This window comes from Doryrhamphus excisus, chromosome 22, assembly GCF_030265055.1.
Source record: "Doryrhamphus excisus isolate RoL2022-K1 chromosome 22, RoL_Dexc_1.0, whole genome shotgun sequence".
Classification (NCBI taxonomy): Eukaryota; Metazoa; Chordata; class Actinopteri; order Syngnathiformes; family Syngnathidae; genus Doryrhamphus; species Doryrhamphus excisus.
This window is the reverse complement of record NC_080487.1, coordinates 8,552,257-8,564,983: the sequence shown is the minus strand read 5'-3', so window position 1 is coordinate 8,564,983 and position 12,727 is coordinate 8,552,257. Positions and strand designations below refer to the sequence as shown.

Here is a 12,727-nt window from a genome sequence, read left to right as displayed (position 1 = left end):
AAGGGGGTTTGATTTACTCTTGGATGTCAGATAATTCATGTGATAAATATCTAAAGCAAAAAAAAAAACGCTTTAAAAACGGATAAAGACTAAAGACTAAATCGACCACTATTTTGTTCTTTCTTCTTTTTTTGTTCTTTCTTTTTATTTTGTTGGTATATTTTTATGATTTTATAGGATTAACATTCTTTTAGTTTCATAATGAATTTAAAGAAATATTTATATTTTTAAGTGATAGAAATAATAATGCAATGTGTTTATTTATATCCATACAAATATGCATAATTATAAGTTATTACGTTAATGAATTTATGTATATTTCTTATAGAATTATAAATAACACAAATAAAAGAATGAAATTAATTTAAATAGCATTATCCTTGTATTTTTTAAATGTTCTTTTTTTTTCCAATGTAATAATTTTATAAATACAAGTATTAAATGAAAATGTTCCCAAAAATATATAAGAACTGATATATACTGATATAACTGATAACTGAACTGATATATATATAACGGTAAAACAATGCTATGAAAAAATATTATTACTATTATTTAATGCGTATTATTTACATGTATTCTAAAATCATTAATAATAATTGTTGTTTTGTAAATTATTAATATGTATTAAATATACACAAATTTAGAACATGCAAAAATATGAAATAAAAAACATCTAGTTATAATGTAATTGTGTGGCACGGTGGACTAATGGTTAGTTTGCGGCCACTCATACAGGAGATGTGGATCTGTTCCGTTCGACAGAAGCCAATGTGAGGTATCAATTGATGATGCGGTTATCATGTTTACAAAGCCTCATCTCCTCTGTAATGTGGACGTTTATTAGTAAAGCCTTCCAATTTTCAAAGAAACTAGCTACTAAAAGGACCCCAATTTGCCCGCCAAAAATGATGCATGTGCCCTTTGTATGGGCGACTCCATTGTAGTCCAATAATGCCATTCATATGTGGATGCTGGATGTGGTCAGCAACCCCAACATCTGTCTTCCCCTGTGGACTTCAAGTGTCTATTGTCACATTTTGGAGGGAATCTGCTTCTTGTGTTAAATTTCCCTCCAAACCGATCCGGCCAATTAGAAGCGGTGACAGGGGGAAGGGCGAGCCACCCCCCAAAAAACTCAGCAGACAGCAACGAACCTCTGTCTGACCTCCCCAGCTGGGCTCAAACAACAGACTTGATCAAACTGAAGTGTTGCTGCTGAACCGCTGAGCTGCCGGTAAACAAAGCACTCGGGCAAATGAGCAAATCTGGGATGGGCATGCAGACCCCCCCTTTATTGGTGGCTAATGAGAGCTGTAAAGGTGGAAGTGAAAGGAGAAAGGGACGACGCAAGCAGGTTTTCATCAAAAAACAAAAACAAAAAAGAAGCCCACCAGGGCAAAATGACAAAATGACCACAAACGCGTTCATTTGAATCTGGCAACAATTAAACACTTTGAAGAGGCCCCCCAACCTCACTGGAAGCTTCCTGTGCAATCCGGGGTGTTATTCCCAATTTCAACTATGGTAGCGGCATGACAAGAACCACTTTAAAAGAGTCTGGCTGGTTTACATTGGAGTTAAACTGCTCTCATGTGTGCTTTTCATACTGAATGGAACATACAGTAAAGCCATACATGCTATACCACATCCATATTTATTTCAGTTCTTGGAGCTCTAAATTATTCATTGTATGGCCAAATTTGGAGTTCAAATGCATTTTTGCACAATTTGTTTTGATACCTTGTCACTAGAAATGCCATCAAACTGCTCTTTAGCTACGATTGAGAAAGGGTGGGAACTCTAAAACTGATTTAAAACTGGTGTTATACTTATTACTGGCTGCACGGCAAAGAGTGGTTAGCGCGCAGGCCTCACAGCTAGGAGACTCGAGTTCAATTCCACCCTCGGCCATCTCTGTGTGGAGTTTGCATGTTCTGCCCGTGCATGCGTGGGTTTTCTCCAGGTACTCCGGTTTCCTCCCACATTCCAAAAACATGCTAGGTTAATTGGCACTCCAAATTGTCCATAGGTATGAATGTGAGTGTGAATGGTTGTTTGTCTATATGTGCCCTGTGATTGGCTGGCCAACAGTCCAGCCTCTTGCCCGAAGACAGCTGGATAGGCTCCAGCACCCCCGTGACCCTCGTGAGGATAAGCGGTAGAAAATGAATGAATACTTATTACCTTTTATATGTATGAAGCATATACAAAAATGTAAATTAGACAAAAATCTACCCATTCAGTCCATTTTAGACACCTGCAGTCTGCCTCTCCCTTCATTCTCCAAATGGACAGTCCCAGGGGCACACAGCTGTGACCTCTGATCCCAGACCCTATAATTAGGTTATATATATAGAGAGAGAGCTGACGGATGCATAAAGTGCAGAAAACAGTCAAAGGGTAAAGTAGCGCAGGCTAAGATGAGGATGCCTCAAGTGGAAAAAGTAGAGTACTAGTATTTAAAGAAATACTTCTTTTTGGTGTTCTTAAAGGTTACACTGGTAGTGTAGTTGCTGAAAATGATCATTAAATATAAAGAGTCAGCATCAGGACGTGTCCAGGCTGGTCCACTAGTAAAAGTACTGTAACTGAGCCAGTGTTGCTTTTGAGTTCCGTGCTGATATTTAAAGGTAAGGTTTCTACATATTGTTGCTTTGGGGGGGATCCCAATGGAGCAGATGAAGTACTGAGTACCGTGACAGTGCAGCTAAGTGATCTATTACATGTTTAGAAAAGCATTAAGACGGCGTTCTCAAGGCGCCTTCGCGTGTTTCCAGCTGCGTTTGCCGTCAAGCTTCTCTGTTGATCTACTCTCTTCTATTCACTTTCCCACTGGGCTTTTAACATGAGAGGCAACCAGAAGAGACATTTACTGTCTAACAAACAAACACGTTGATCCTGGGAAAGCAGGTGTCACTTTTCACATCTGCGTCTCCAGGGGAAATGGAGTAAACATGCAGTGGAAAGTGTCTCCAGGCTCCCGTAGCGGACACTCTTCTCACAGCCTCTGGCCGCCATGGGACTCAGGCCGCTACTTAACCTGTGGGAAGGGATTTGCCCGCTAGTCTCACACAGTCGGCACAAAACGACGGGAGTGTGTTTAGTTAGCATCTGCATACAACAACGTACACAATAGTTAGCGCTTTGGAGGAACCAAGAGATAAAGATGAAAGTTTTGGCAGAGTTGAAAAACTTTCATGTTTCTGTGCATGATAACGCCCCCAAAAATGAGTTAATATGAGCTAGCTAACAATGCTAACATTGGGACACACTCCAACAACGTTTTATATACATGCTGTGATCATGCAAGAACAAGTACATTGATGATACCGTGTAATACTACAGTATTTTGATGATTTCAGAGACGTTGATCGGAACTAACGCCACTTCCGCTTCCTTCCGCTTCCTTCCGCTTCCTTCCGCTTCCTTCCGCTTCCTTCCGCTTCCTTCCGCTTCCTTCCGCTTCCTATACAGAGAATAATGTTGCTGTATGAAACATACAAACACACACAAAACAGTTACTTACAATGTATGTTCTCATTGGGGTAGTATAGGTAGCGTCACTCACAACGTATATAGCGAGACTCTGTGTTATTCCGCCAGAAATATAGTACTCCGCGTTAGCTGCTATAATAAGAATACAGCTGTAGCTTGGTTAATATACAGGTCACTTATGTAAATGGAACACTGTTTTTTTGGTAGGACAAAATCGCTGTGTCCCAATGATGCACATTTTAACTCATTTTTTCACGTTATAAGGCACAAAAAAGTGAAATAAATATATATTCATGTTTCACATAAGGATTGTGAATGATGGTCAAAATTCCCCCAAAAAGTGCAGTTCCCCTTGATCTATAAATAGTTTTTCCATGGCAAACTGAATGAAATACTGGCTCCATCTCAGCATTTATATCATCAAATGAGATGATGTCGTGTTCCATGACCAACCTGGCAACAAGACGAAGCACAATCCAGGAATGCTGATTATCAGAGCACCCTGACAAGATATCATTTCGGGGCAGCGGGGCAACTCAGCGCTGGAACACAAACATCAGCCATGACAGATCGGCCGGATTAGCAGCGAGGTGCCATGGGAAGCTAGCAAACAGTCATGGGAAAGAGGGCATCGGGGATGTTTGCATTGAACTCCTTAAAAATACGCATTCCTACAAGCTATGATACAATGCTGTGACATTTTTGCATTTTTTTGATGTTCGTAGGAATATTTTTCTCTTTCAGAAAGAGCAAAACCTCCAAGAAAGAGTCTTTCAGGCAGTGTTAGCGGGAAGAATCACAGAGGGAAAGTTACACACATGCCAAGGTCCTATAAACACTGTTGACACCGCACTGTTACGACATCCTCTCTGTGTTTACACACACACACACACACACACACACTGGAATCCAGAGCAAATACACAAAAAATTCACACATGCACATAAACTCTCGTAGGCATACGACGCCGCTGTTTGAAGACGTTCTCATTGGCGGGCGGGTGAGATGCTGTCCGCCATTGAGAAGTTACACAACTGTACCACGGTGGGAATCTGCCTCATTGTGTGTGTGTGTTTCATTGAGTGCAATGAAAAGCAGCATTGTTCTACACGCAGAGCGGAAACAAGCAGGCCTGATGGTTCACACACACAACACACACACACACACACACTGAAACTGACCTCTAATTGGATCCGACATTGATCGGCCACAACAAACATGGGTTCCAGTAAAGCCCACTTTGCCTTATATCACAATGTCACAACTTTTAGACATTTGGAAAATGAAGTCTATAATTAATTATTGTGGCGTGTTGGACCACATCAAGTTAATTTGTGCTTGGAAAATGAAGTACAATGTAAAGCCTTTTAAAGTGGAACTGCACTTTTTTTTGCGATTTTGCCCATCATTTGCCCATCATAATGGAGTTGTACATTGTAGCAGCTAACATTAAAAAACTATTTTTGTGACTAACACGATGCCTCGCTTAGCACTGGTGTCAGCATCAGAAGAGTGGATACCTAGCTATTAATTTGGCTACAAAGACTCAACAAGATGCTGGAAGACACAGCCACCCCAAGGAGAGCGGACATCGTAAGTGTTGTCGCTGTATCTACGCTACTAGCATAAGTATGTGTATCAATGTGCCTTAGGAAATATGGTAATGGTAATGGTTTTATTTCATTTGAACATGCATACAATTACAATTGAGTGCATCACATAATCAGTTCACAGTTCCACATGTCCAAAAGGAGTAGGAAGAAGCAAAGCTTATTAAATCCTACCCCTCCATCTGGTACTTTTACAATTGGTAACTGTTACATTTGTTCACTTCCTGCTTTCCTAATATATATATATATATATATATATATATATATATATATATATATATATATATATATATATATATATATATATATATATATATATATATATATATATATATATATATATATATAATTTTTTATTTTTTTATTTAATTTTTATTTAATTTAATTTTTTTTGTCACGTACCGAAGTGCGAGGTGATATGACCATACAATGACATAATGGGTACCATAGTAAGTGTCAATATAGTGATATATATATATAGCACATCATGACTGGTTCAAGACTCTTCATCCTTGTATTTAGCAAACATCAACTGCTTGTATTGTTTCTTGAATTGGCTCATCGTTGTGCATTGTTTGAGGGTCTTACTCAATCCATTCCATAGTTTGATTCCACATACTGAAATGCTATGCTAATACTTTTGGTAGTGTGTTAAATCATAAACATACGGCAAGATACTGAAACTATTACATGTTGTATGTCAGTGCACATGTTAATGCATGTACTATATCAAACCATACAACGTTGGTAGACGTTAGTCTTGCTTCGGTAATTTCCTTAGTGCCATGGAAATTTACCAGTCTGGAATGATAAGTCTTGATCTTTTGAGTTTCCATTTCAATTCCATTACCATCATGATAGATTTGCATCCACTGTTTTGTTGTCGTCAGTCAAATAGCTTTTCATTTTAAGGTGACTCCTGTAATTGTTATTCAATATACATTTAGTTGACGTACATGGATGTGTTTGAATCCGTAATCAATACACTTTCTTGACATGAACAAAGCAAAACTTGTTATCAGAAATCACTCCACACCCTTTATTGCTCTCTGGTTCTACCATATCTTACTTATTGTGTGGAAATATGGGCTAATAACTATAAAAGCAATCTTCACTCGCTAAATGTACTGCAAAAAAGGTCAGTAAGGATAATTCACAATGCCGCCTACAGAGAACATACTAACTCCTTATTTCTAAAACCACAAATACTTAAACTTGCTGATATACAGTAAAGTCTCGTTATATCGATATTGTCGGGAGTCGGAAAAAATATTGATATAACCGGACTGTCGATATATCCGATACTGCGCCGAACTGCATTAAAAGTGGGCAGTAATGCACTCGACATTGTTCTATAGTATAGAACAATGTCGAGCAGCTTAAATCAATCTTTGCTTAAGGATTTCAATACCAAATAAGAACACGGCGAATGGCTGCTTCCAGTCAACTTTATTTTTCACACTTCCACCACCAGAGCACAGCACACACACCGATTCCCGCACTTCCTGGTTCACAGGTCATGCTCAACCCGCCCCACATAGCTGGCCAAACACATGCCTGCAACAGTTTCTCTCGTGTGTAAACCACGAACGCCAGCATGTACATATGAAAAACAGTGATTATTGCAAGCGATAAAAAGATATCTGAATACAACACAATTAAATACATGTATTTGTACGCTTGTGTCTTCGTTGGAATAGGTGTGTATGCTATGTCAGTTGGTTCTTCTGTTGCAGGCATGTGTTTGGCCAGCTATGTGGGGCGGGTTGAGCATGACCTGTGAACCAGGAAGTGCGGGAATCGGTGTGTGTGCTGTACTCTGGTGGTGGTGTGAAAAATAAAGTTGACTGGAAGCAGCCGTTCACCGTGTTCTTTTTTGGTATTGAAATCCTTAAGCAAAGATTGATTTAAGCTGCTTTTGTATCGATATAAGCAGACCAAATTGGCTGGCGGGAGATGAAAAGGGCATCGTAGTAACCGGATTATCATAATAACCGGGTATCGTACTAACGGAACTAATTATATCATAAAAGACTAGAAATTTGCCGGGAAATGAAAATAGTATCGTAATAAGCAGTACTTCGATATAACCGATATCGATATAACGAGATTTTACTGTAGTTATTTTCCAAACAGCTAAAATAATGCATAAGGCTAAAAACAACCAATTAGCTAAAAATGTCATCCAATACTTCTCTACAAGAGAGGAGAAATATGATCTCAGGGAAGAACTACATTTGAAACACTTATATGCTAGGACTACGTTAAAAAGCCATAGCATTTCAGTATGTGGAACTTAGGTACGAGGTGCATTATTAAAAAAAACCCAAAAAACCCAAAACCTTAAACTGTATTATGGAAAGCAGGAAGTGAACAAATGTAACAGTTACTGATTGTAAAAGTACCAGATGGAGGGGTAGGATTTAATAAGCTTTTCTTCTTCCTACTCCTTTTGGACATGTGGAACTGTGAACTGATTATGGGATGCACTCAATTGTAAACTGATGCATGTTCAAATGAAATGAAACCATTACCATTACCAATAGTGAAGTCCATCACTATGAATGTATTCATTTCACCCCCCCACCTCCTCCCATGCGTTCTCTCTAAAGGTTGCTGCTTTGAAATAGCCTGCAGGAACACAAAGCGCTATCCCTGTCCAACAGCAGACAATAAAGCAGCTGGATTTCTGCACATGTGCCTTTGTCTGCGACCCGGGGCCCTTGTCATAACTCCATCGGCGGGCCCTGACTTTCATCACACTCACACTGAAACGTCGGCGACTCCAGTGAGATGGATGGAGGTGCTTTGCACAAAAGAATATTTGATATGCTTCTAAATACCGCCACATGAAGGCGAGGCACAGCGGGTTGAAAGTCACAAGGCTCGACGGCCGCACAGGAGGACAAAAATCTTCATCATAGCTGATTCGGAAAATAAGATTAGCATTATTGACAAGGGAGCTATGAGCTTTTGTTGGCTTTTTGGATTGAACTCAAAATTTTAAAATAACAAATTGAAAGCTTACTCATCTGCTTGCACTCGTTATGTAGTCATATATTGTTATGCACAAAACCCACACACACTCAGGGGAGAACATGCAAACTCCACACAAGAGATGCCAAAGCAGAGATTCAAACCCATGTCTTTCAGATCTCTTGACTGTGTGGCCAACATGCTAACCACTAGGCCACTGTGCGTCCGACCATGGACTTATTATTAGTCAAGAAATATCGACAGACAAGTCAGGACGAGTGCTTAGTGCGCAGGCCTCGCAGCTAGGAGACCCAAGTTCAATTCCACCCTCGGCCATCTCTGTGTGGAGTTTGCATGTTCTCCGTGCATGCGTGGGTTTTCTCCGGGTACTCCGGTTTCCTCCCACATTCCAAAAACATGCTAGGTTAATTGGCGACTCCAAATTGTCCATAGGTATGAATGTGAGTGTGAATGGTTGTTTGTCTATATGTGCCCTGTGATTGGCTGGCCAACAGTCCAGGGTGTACCCCGCCTCCCGCTCGAAGACAGCTGGGATAGGCTCCAGCACCCCCGCGACCCTCATGAGGATAAGCGGTAGAAAATGAATGAATGAATGAAAGTCATACAGTATGTAGTATTCTGGTCACTAGGGGTCAGTAATTTGCTTAGTATAGTAATAGTAGTTTTCCTCCATTCGTGTGAAAGTGATAATAAAGTTTCCCCTCGTTTTTGTTGTTTTATGCTGTTCGAGCAATTTTTTAAAATATTTAAATGAAAAGTAAAGTAAGCTGAAAATGTGAACAGCAACCTGATGATCCTGATTAAAAACCCCACTTAGCTTATTAATTTACATTAAAACAATACGTTGCATGTGTTTGGCCTGTCTCAGTACTCTTTTTTTAATCTCAATTGCATGTATGTGCATGCACTGTGAGGGGGGGAGGAGGGAGACAAGACAAACTGCTCACATTGTCTCAGTTACTTTGCTGCGTCCTTTATGCACACAATGGGGAATTCTAACATACTTGTGCACTGTCACTCTTTCTTCAGGTCAGACGGACTGGCTGGATAATCCCCACCCCCCTAAAAAAATACCCTCAAGGCCCTGCCCCCCTCTCCTGCTCCTACTTGAGAGCAGTGGTTTAAAGTTTCCTGACTCCGTCTCTGATTGGTTGCTCAAGTTTTACTAAAGGGGATAAACTTGGGAGCTCAGTCAGTCACTGAGTGAGGAGCAGGCAGACACTTTAGTCAGTTAGGGGGCTCTTATCTTTACACTTGGAGGGTGAGAGGATGGTTGTGAAGATTAGAATATAGAAGGATTTCAACTGCATTGGATTATTTTATTTATTTTTTTCCACACCGCATCATTTGTATTTAAAAGATGCACGTTTTGGGGATTTACACCATTTGGATTTTATTCCATACAACTCTGTGCAATTATTCTGAGGACCAGTGCAGCTGGAGAGGAAGGCAAGTTGTCCTTTTTTTTCCTCAAATTTTAGAAGCCCTACAGGTGACCGCAACATGTTGAGACTAGATGTTTTTAAGCTCTCTGCGTGTGAGGGGGGGGGGGGGGGGGGGGGGGGGTTGATTGCAGGAGGCCTCCAGGGTCCAGACAGACAGGAGACTTTAGGGATTAATTCTAAACTCTGCATACACATGAGATTTTGTAATAATATTACCATGGGGTGCTTATTTATTAAAAAAACCAAACAAACACATGACTCTGGCATGTCATGTGGGCACCTGTGCTCTACAGAGCTGCCAGCAGGTGGAACTTTCCATTATTTCTTTGAGTTCGGCATATAAGTATAATATTTAGTATTATAATATTTGGTGGCAAAAATTAAAGTTTACAAATAAAAAGTATCCATCTTAAGGCAGTACTGAGATGGGGTGAGGGAGGGGGTCAAAGTGGGGCACAGAGAGGCTTCCTTCAGAGGCTTTTTGGACATTTTCCATTTGACATATTTTTTTTTTCTTTATTCTTCTGAAGCTGTTGGTCCAAGAAACATGTATTGACTTGTCTTCTCTTTCGTCCACTCCAGTGGTTTATCCCAGCAGCAGGGCAGCGTGGAGCAGATTTCCCTCCACTGCTCCGAGGGCACCCTAGACTGGCTGTACCCCAAAGGAGCCCTTCGCCTCACCCTGTCCCCCCGCCTACCCTCCATAGCGGTGGGCCCTGGCGGCAGCAGCTCCTCTGGCCTCATCACGGCCTGCATCAAACCCTCCGAGCACTTCCACGGCGGCCAGCTCTACCTGGAGAGGGACGGTGTATTGGAGCTCCTGGTAGGGGACCGGCTGGAGTCGTCTCCCCCACCGAGGGTGCGCTGCTTCAGCCGGCTTCCGGGGGAGAAGGTGGCTCTCTTTTTGCAAGCAACGCCTCACCAAGACATCAGCCGGCGAATTGCGTCTTTCCGCTATGAGCTAAGAGGGGACTGGACCGCTCGCTTGTCGCTGGACTCCAACCACATCAGCACTTTTGGTGAGTTGAGGTCACAACCTTTAGCTGACTTGCAGGGATTGGGAAATGCGTGAATGATTCACAATTTAAAGTTCTGTGGGCTGACTGGACTCTGCAGTGCAGCCAAATTTTCCCTGTAGGCATGTTGGTTTGGAGCAGGGGAAGCAGAGTTTGGGTAAAGGGGAGGGGTACAAAAGCACAGTATGTGGGGGGGGGGTTCCCCTCCGGCTCTTTGAATGCATGCCGCTAGAGCATTCTGGGATTACTGCCGTCGCCTAGGCGACAGAGGCCTCTCCCCAGCTGAGATGCTCCCCTCTTTTGTTGAGCCGTGGGGTAGACTTGTCTGCAACAGTGACCCCCACCCACACATTAAGTTTGCATTGCACTGGATAGGAAGGAATCTCATTAATCAAGAGTGGAGAATGTGCAGTTGCCTTCAAGGACCATACTAGTTTTTTTTGCCCCTGTAGGAATGAACTTGTGAAGAAAAAGTTATTTTTCTGACTAGGACTGCAGTCCTCTTTTGAAGTCTATTAGGTGTGATTCTAGACACCCAAGAAGGTTTTAGGGTGGGGTGTACCTTTAAAGCCTCCACTGTTAAAAGTAGGAGCTGTTAGTGGTACTTTTGTTGCACAGTTCACATTCCTGTGCATTTGAACTTTTTATAATTAGCATATTTTAATAGATGAATGAGTCACATGGGGTCACTCACTGACTTTCCTGTTTCCTCAGATGCATGCAGACCCTGCAACAACACAGAGATCCTGATGGCTGTGTGCACCAGTGACTTTGGTAAGCAGCCCCCACTCGCACTAATCCTGACTCTTTAGAGAAGGGTGGGATGCAGCATTCATGGAAAAATAGACTGTAGACTCACCAGTATGTGTGTTGCTTATCCACAGTGGTGCGAGGCAACATCAGGTCGGTGCAGGAGGACGAGAACCTGCGGGCAGCGGTCATCAAGGTCAGCGCCACACGGGTTTTTCGCCAAAAGTACACGCTCTTCACCGGCACCAGCCGGGTGTCCACCAGGGGCGAGATCCGCACCCTGCTGCAGTGTGGAGTCAAACCGGGTCCAGGCAGCTTCCTTTTCACCGGCAGAGTCCACTTTGGGGAGGCATGGTTAGGTTGCGCCCCTCGCTATAAGGACTTCCTGCACGCTTACACGGTGGCCAAATCGGCACAGCAGATACCCTGTGAACTTCCTGTAGACTGACCTCCTTCTGACCTTTTCTTGCTGCTTGTCTACATGACACAGAAGGCGGTATGGAACGCCAGGTCAGTCCTGCTTCAGGTTGGGAAGCCATGTTGGCGCCACCAAGTAGAGAAATGGATTCTCCCATACACCATTTCCGTGCAATAGCAAGCCCAGCGAGATTCTCTGGAGCTTCTTGGTTGGCGTGGAGACAAGAAGAGAGTGGTGAATTAAGTTGAACCATTCATTCAGGCCTATTGGGTGTGATTCAAACTCAGGAAAATGCATGAAAAGTAAGCCAGAGAGGACACATGTTATTAAGCAGATTATGTAGAGTAAAGAAATTGCACTGTGTGAAGAAAAGGGAATTATGCTGCAAGCACTGAAAACCAAATACGTTAATAATAAGCAACTATATGTAGCAGAGAGGTGCAGTTGTGAATTTAATATATGTACAGAGACTGCTGTCACAGCCCAAGCTAGTGCTAAGAGCACTTTGTACACTCAAGCCCATCACTCACTGTAAATAATCATATATGACTGGTGACAATATATGTATTGCTGTTTACAATGTGCACTGTATAAACCAAATGAAGTGCTGAAGTCTTACAAACACTGCCATTTGCTCTGTGTGTGTAAATATACTGTATATACATGTAAATATGTGGATAAGATATTCTAAAAACACTATTGTTGATTATTTCTATGTTCTGTTAGTAAAGTACACTTTAAGAAAACTATCTTCTTGCATGTGCGGTTTTTGAATATAAACCTTTATCAGTAGCACTCGTCAAAAGTGTTCTTTTCTCACACATAAGTCACTTCAAGTAGCCATGAAAGTGACCCTGAACGGCCAAGAACAAGCGACAAGGAGGCCTAAACAGTGCAAGTCGAAAACAGAGCATTGGAATTCTGTTGTCCTCACTTTCCCCATTTCCAGGAGCCAGGAAGCTATAAATTGTCATTATGGGGGCATGTCTGAGC

At 41.8% G+C, this 12,727-nt stretch overlaps 1 protein-coding gene across 1 annotated transcript; it reads left to right on the top strand.

Moving 5' to 3' along the window:
• Positions 1-9,318: 9,318 nt before the first annotated feature.
• metrn (meteorin, glial cell differentiation regulator) lies at positions 9,319-12,462 on the top strand. The gene is made up of 4 exons (XM_058061826.1): positions 9,319-9,554; positions 10,133-10,569; positions 11,281-11,340; positions 11,451-12,462. The coding sequence occupies exons 1-4, from the start codon at positions 9,466-9,468 to the stop codon at positions 11,762-11,764; spliced, it is 900 nt and encodes a 299-aa protein (XP_057917809.1). The 5' UTR covers positions 9,319-9,465; the 3' UTR covers positions 11,765-12,462.
• The last annotated feature ends 265 nt before the right edge of the window (positions 12,463-12,727 follow it).

Excerpts from the sequence above, each read along its gene's own strand:
- metrn (XM_058061826.1), top strand. The coding sequence starts at position 9,466 with ATGCACGTTTTGGGGATTTACACCATTTGGATTTTATTCCATACAACT. Across the intron at positions 10,570-11,280 it reads CAACCACATCAGCACTTTTG|ATGCATGCAGACCCTGCAAC; the intron begins GTGAGTTGAGGT and ends CTGTTTCCTCAG. Across the intron at positions 11,341-11,450 it reads TGTGTGCACCAGTGACTTTG|TGGTGCGAGGCAACATCAGG; the intron begins GTAAGCAGCCCC and ends GCTTATCCACAG.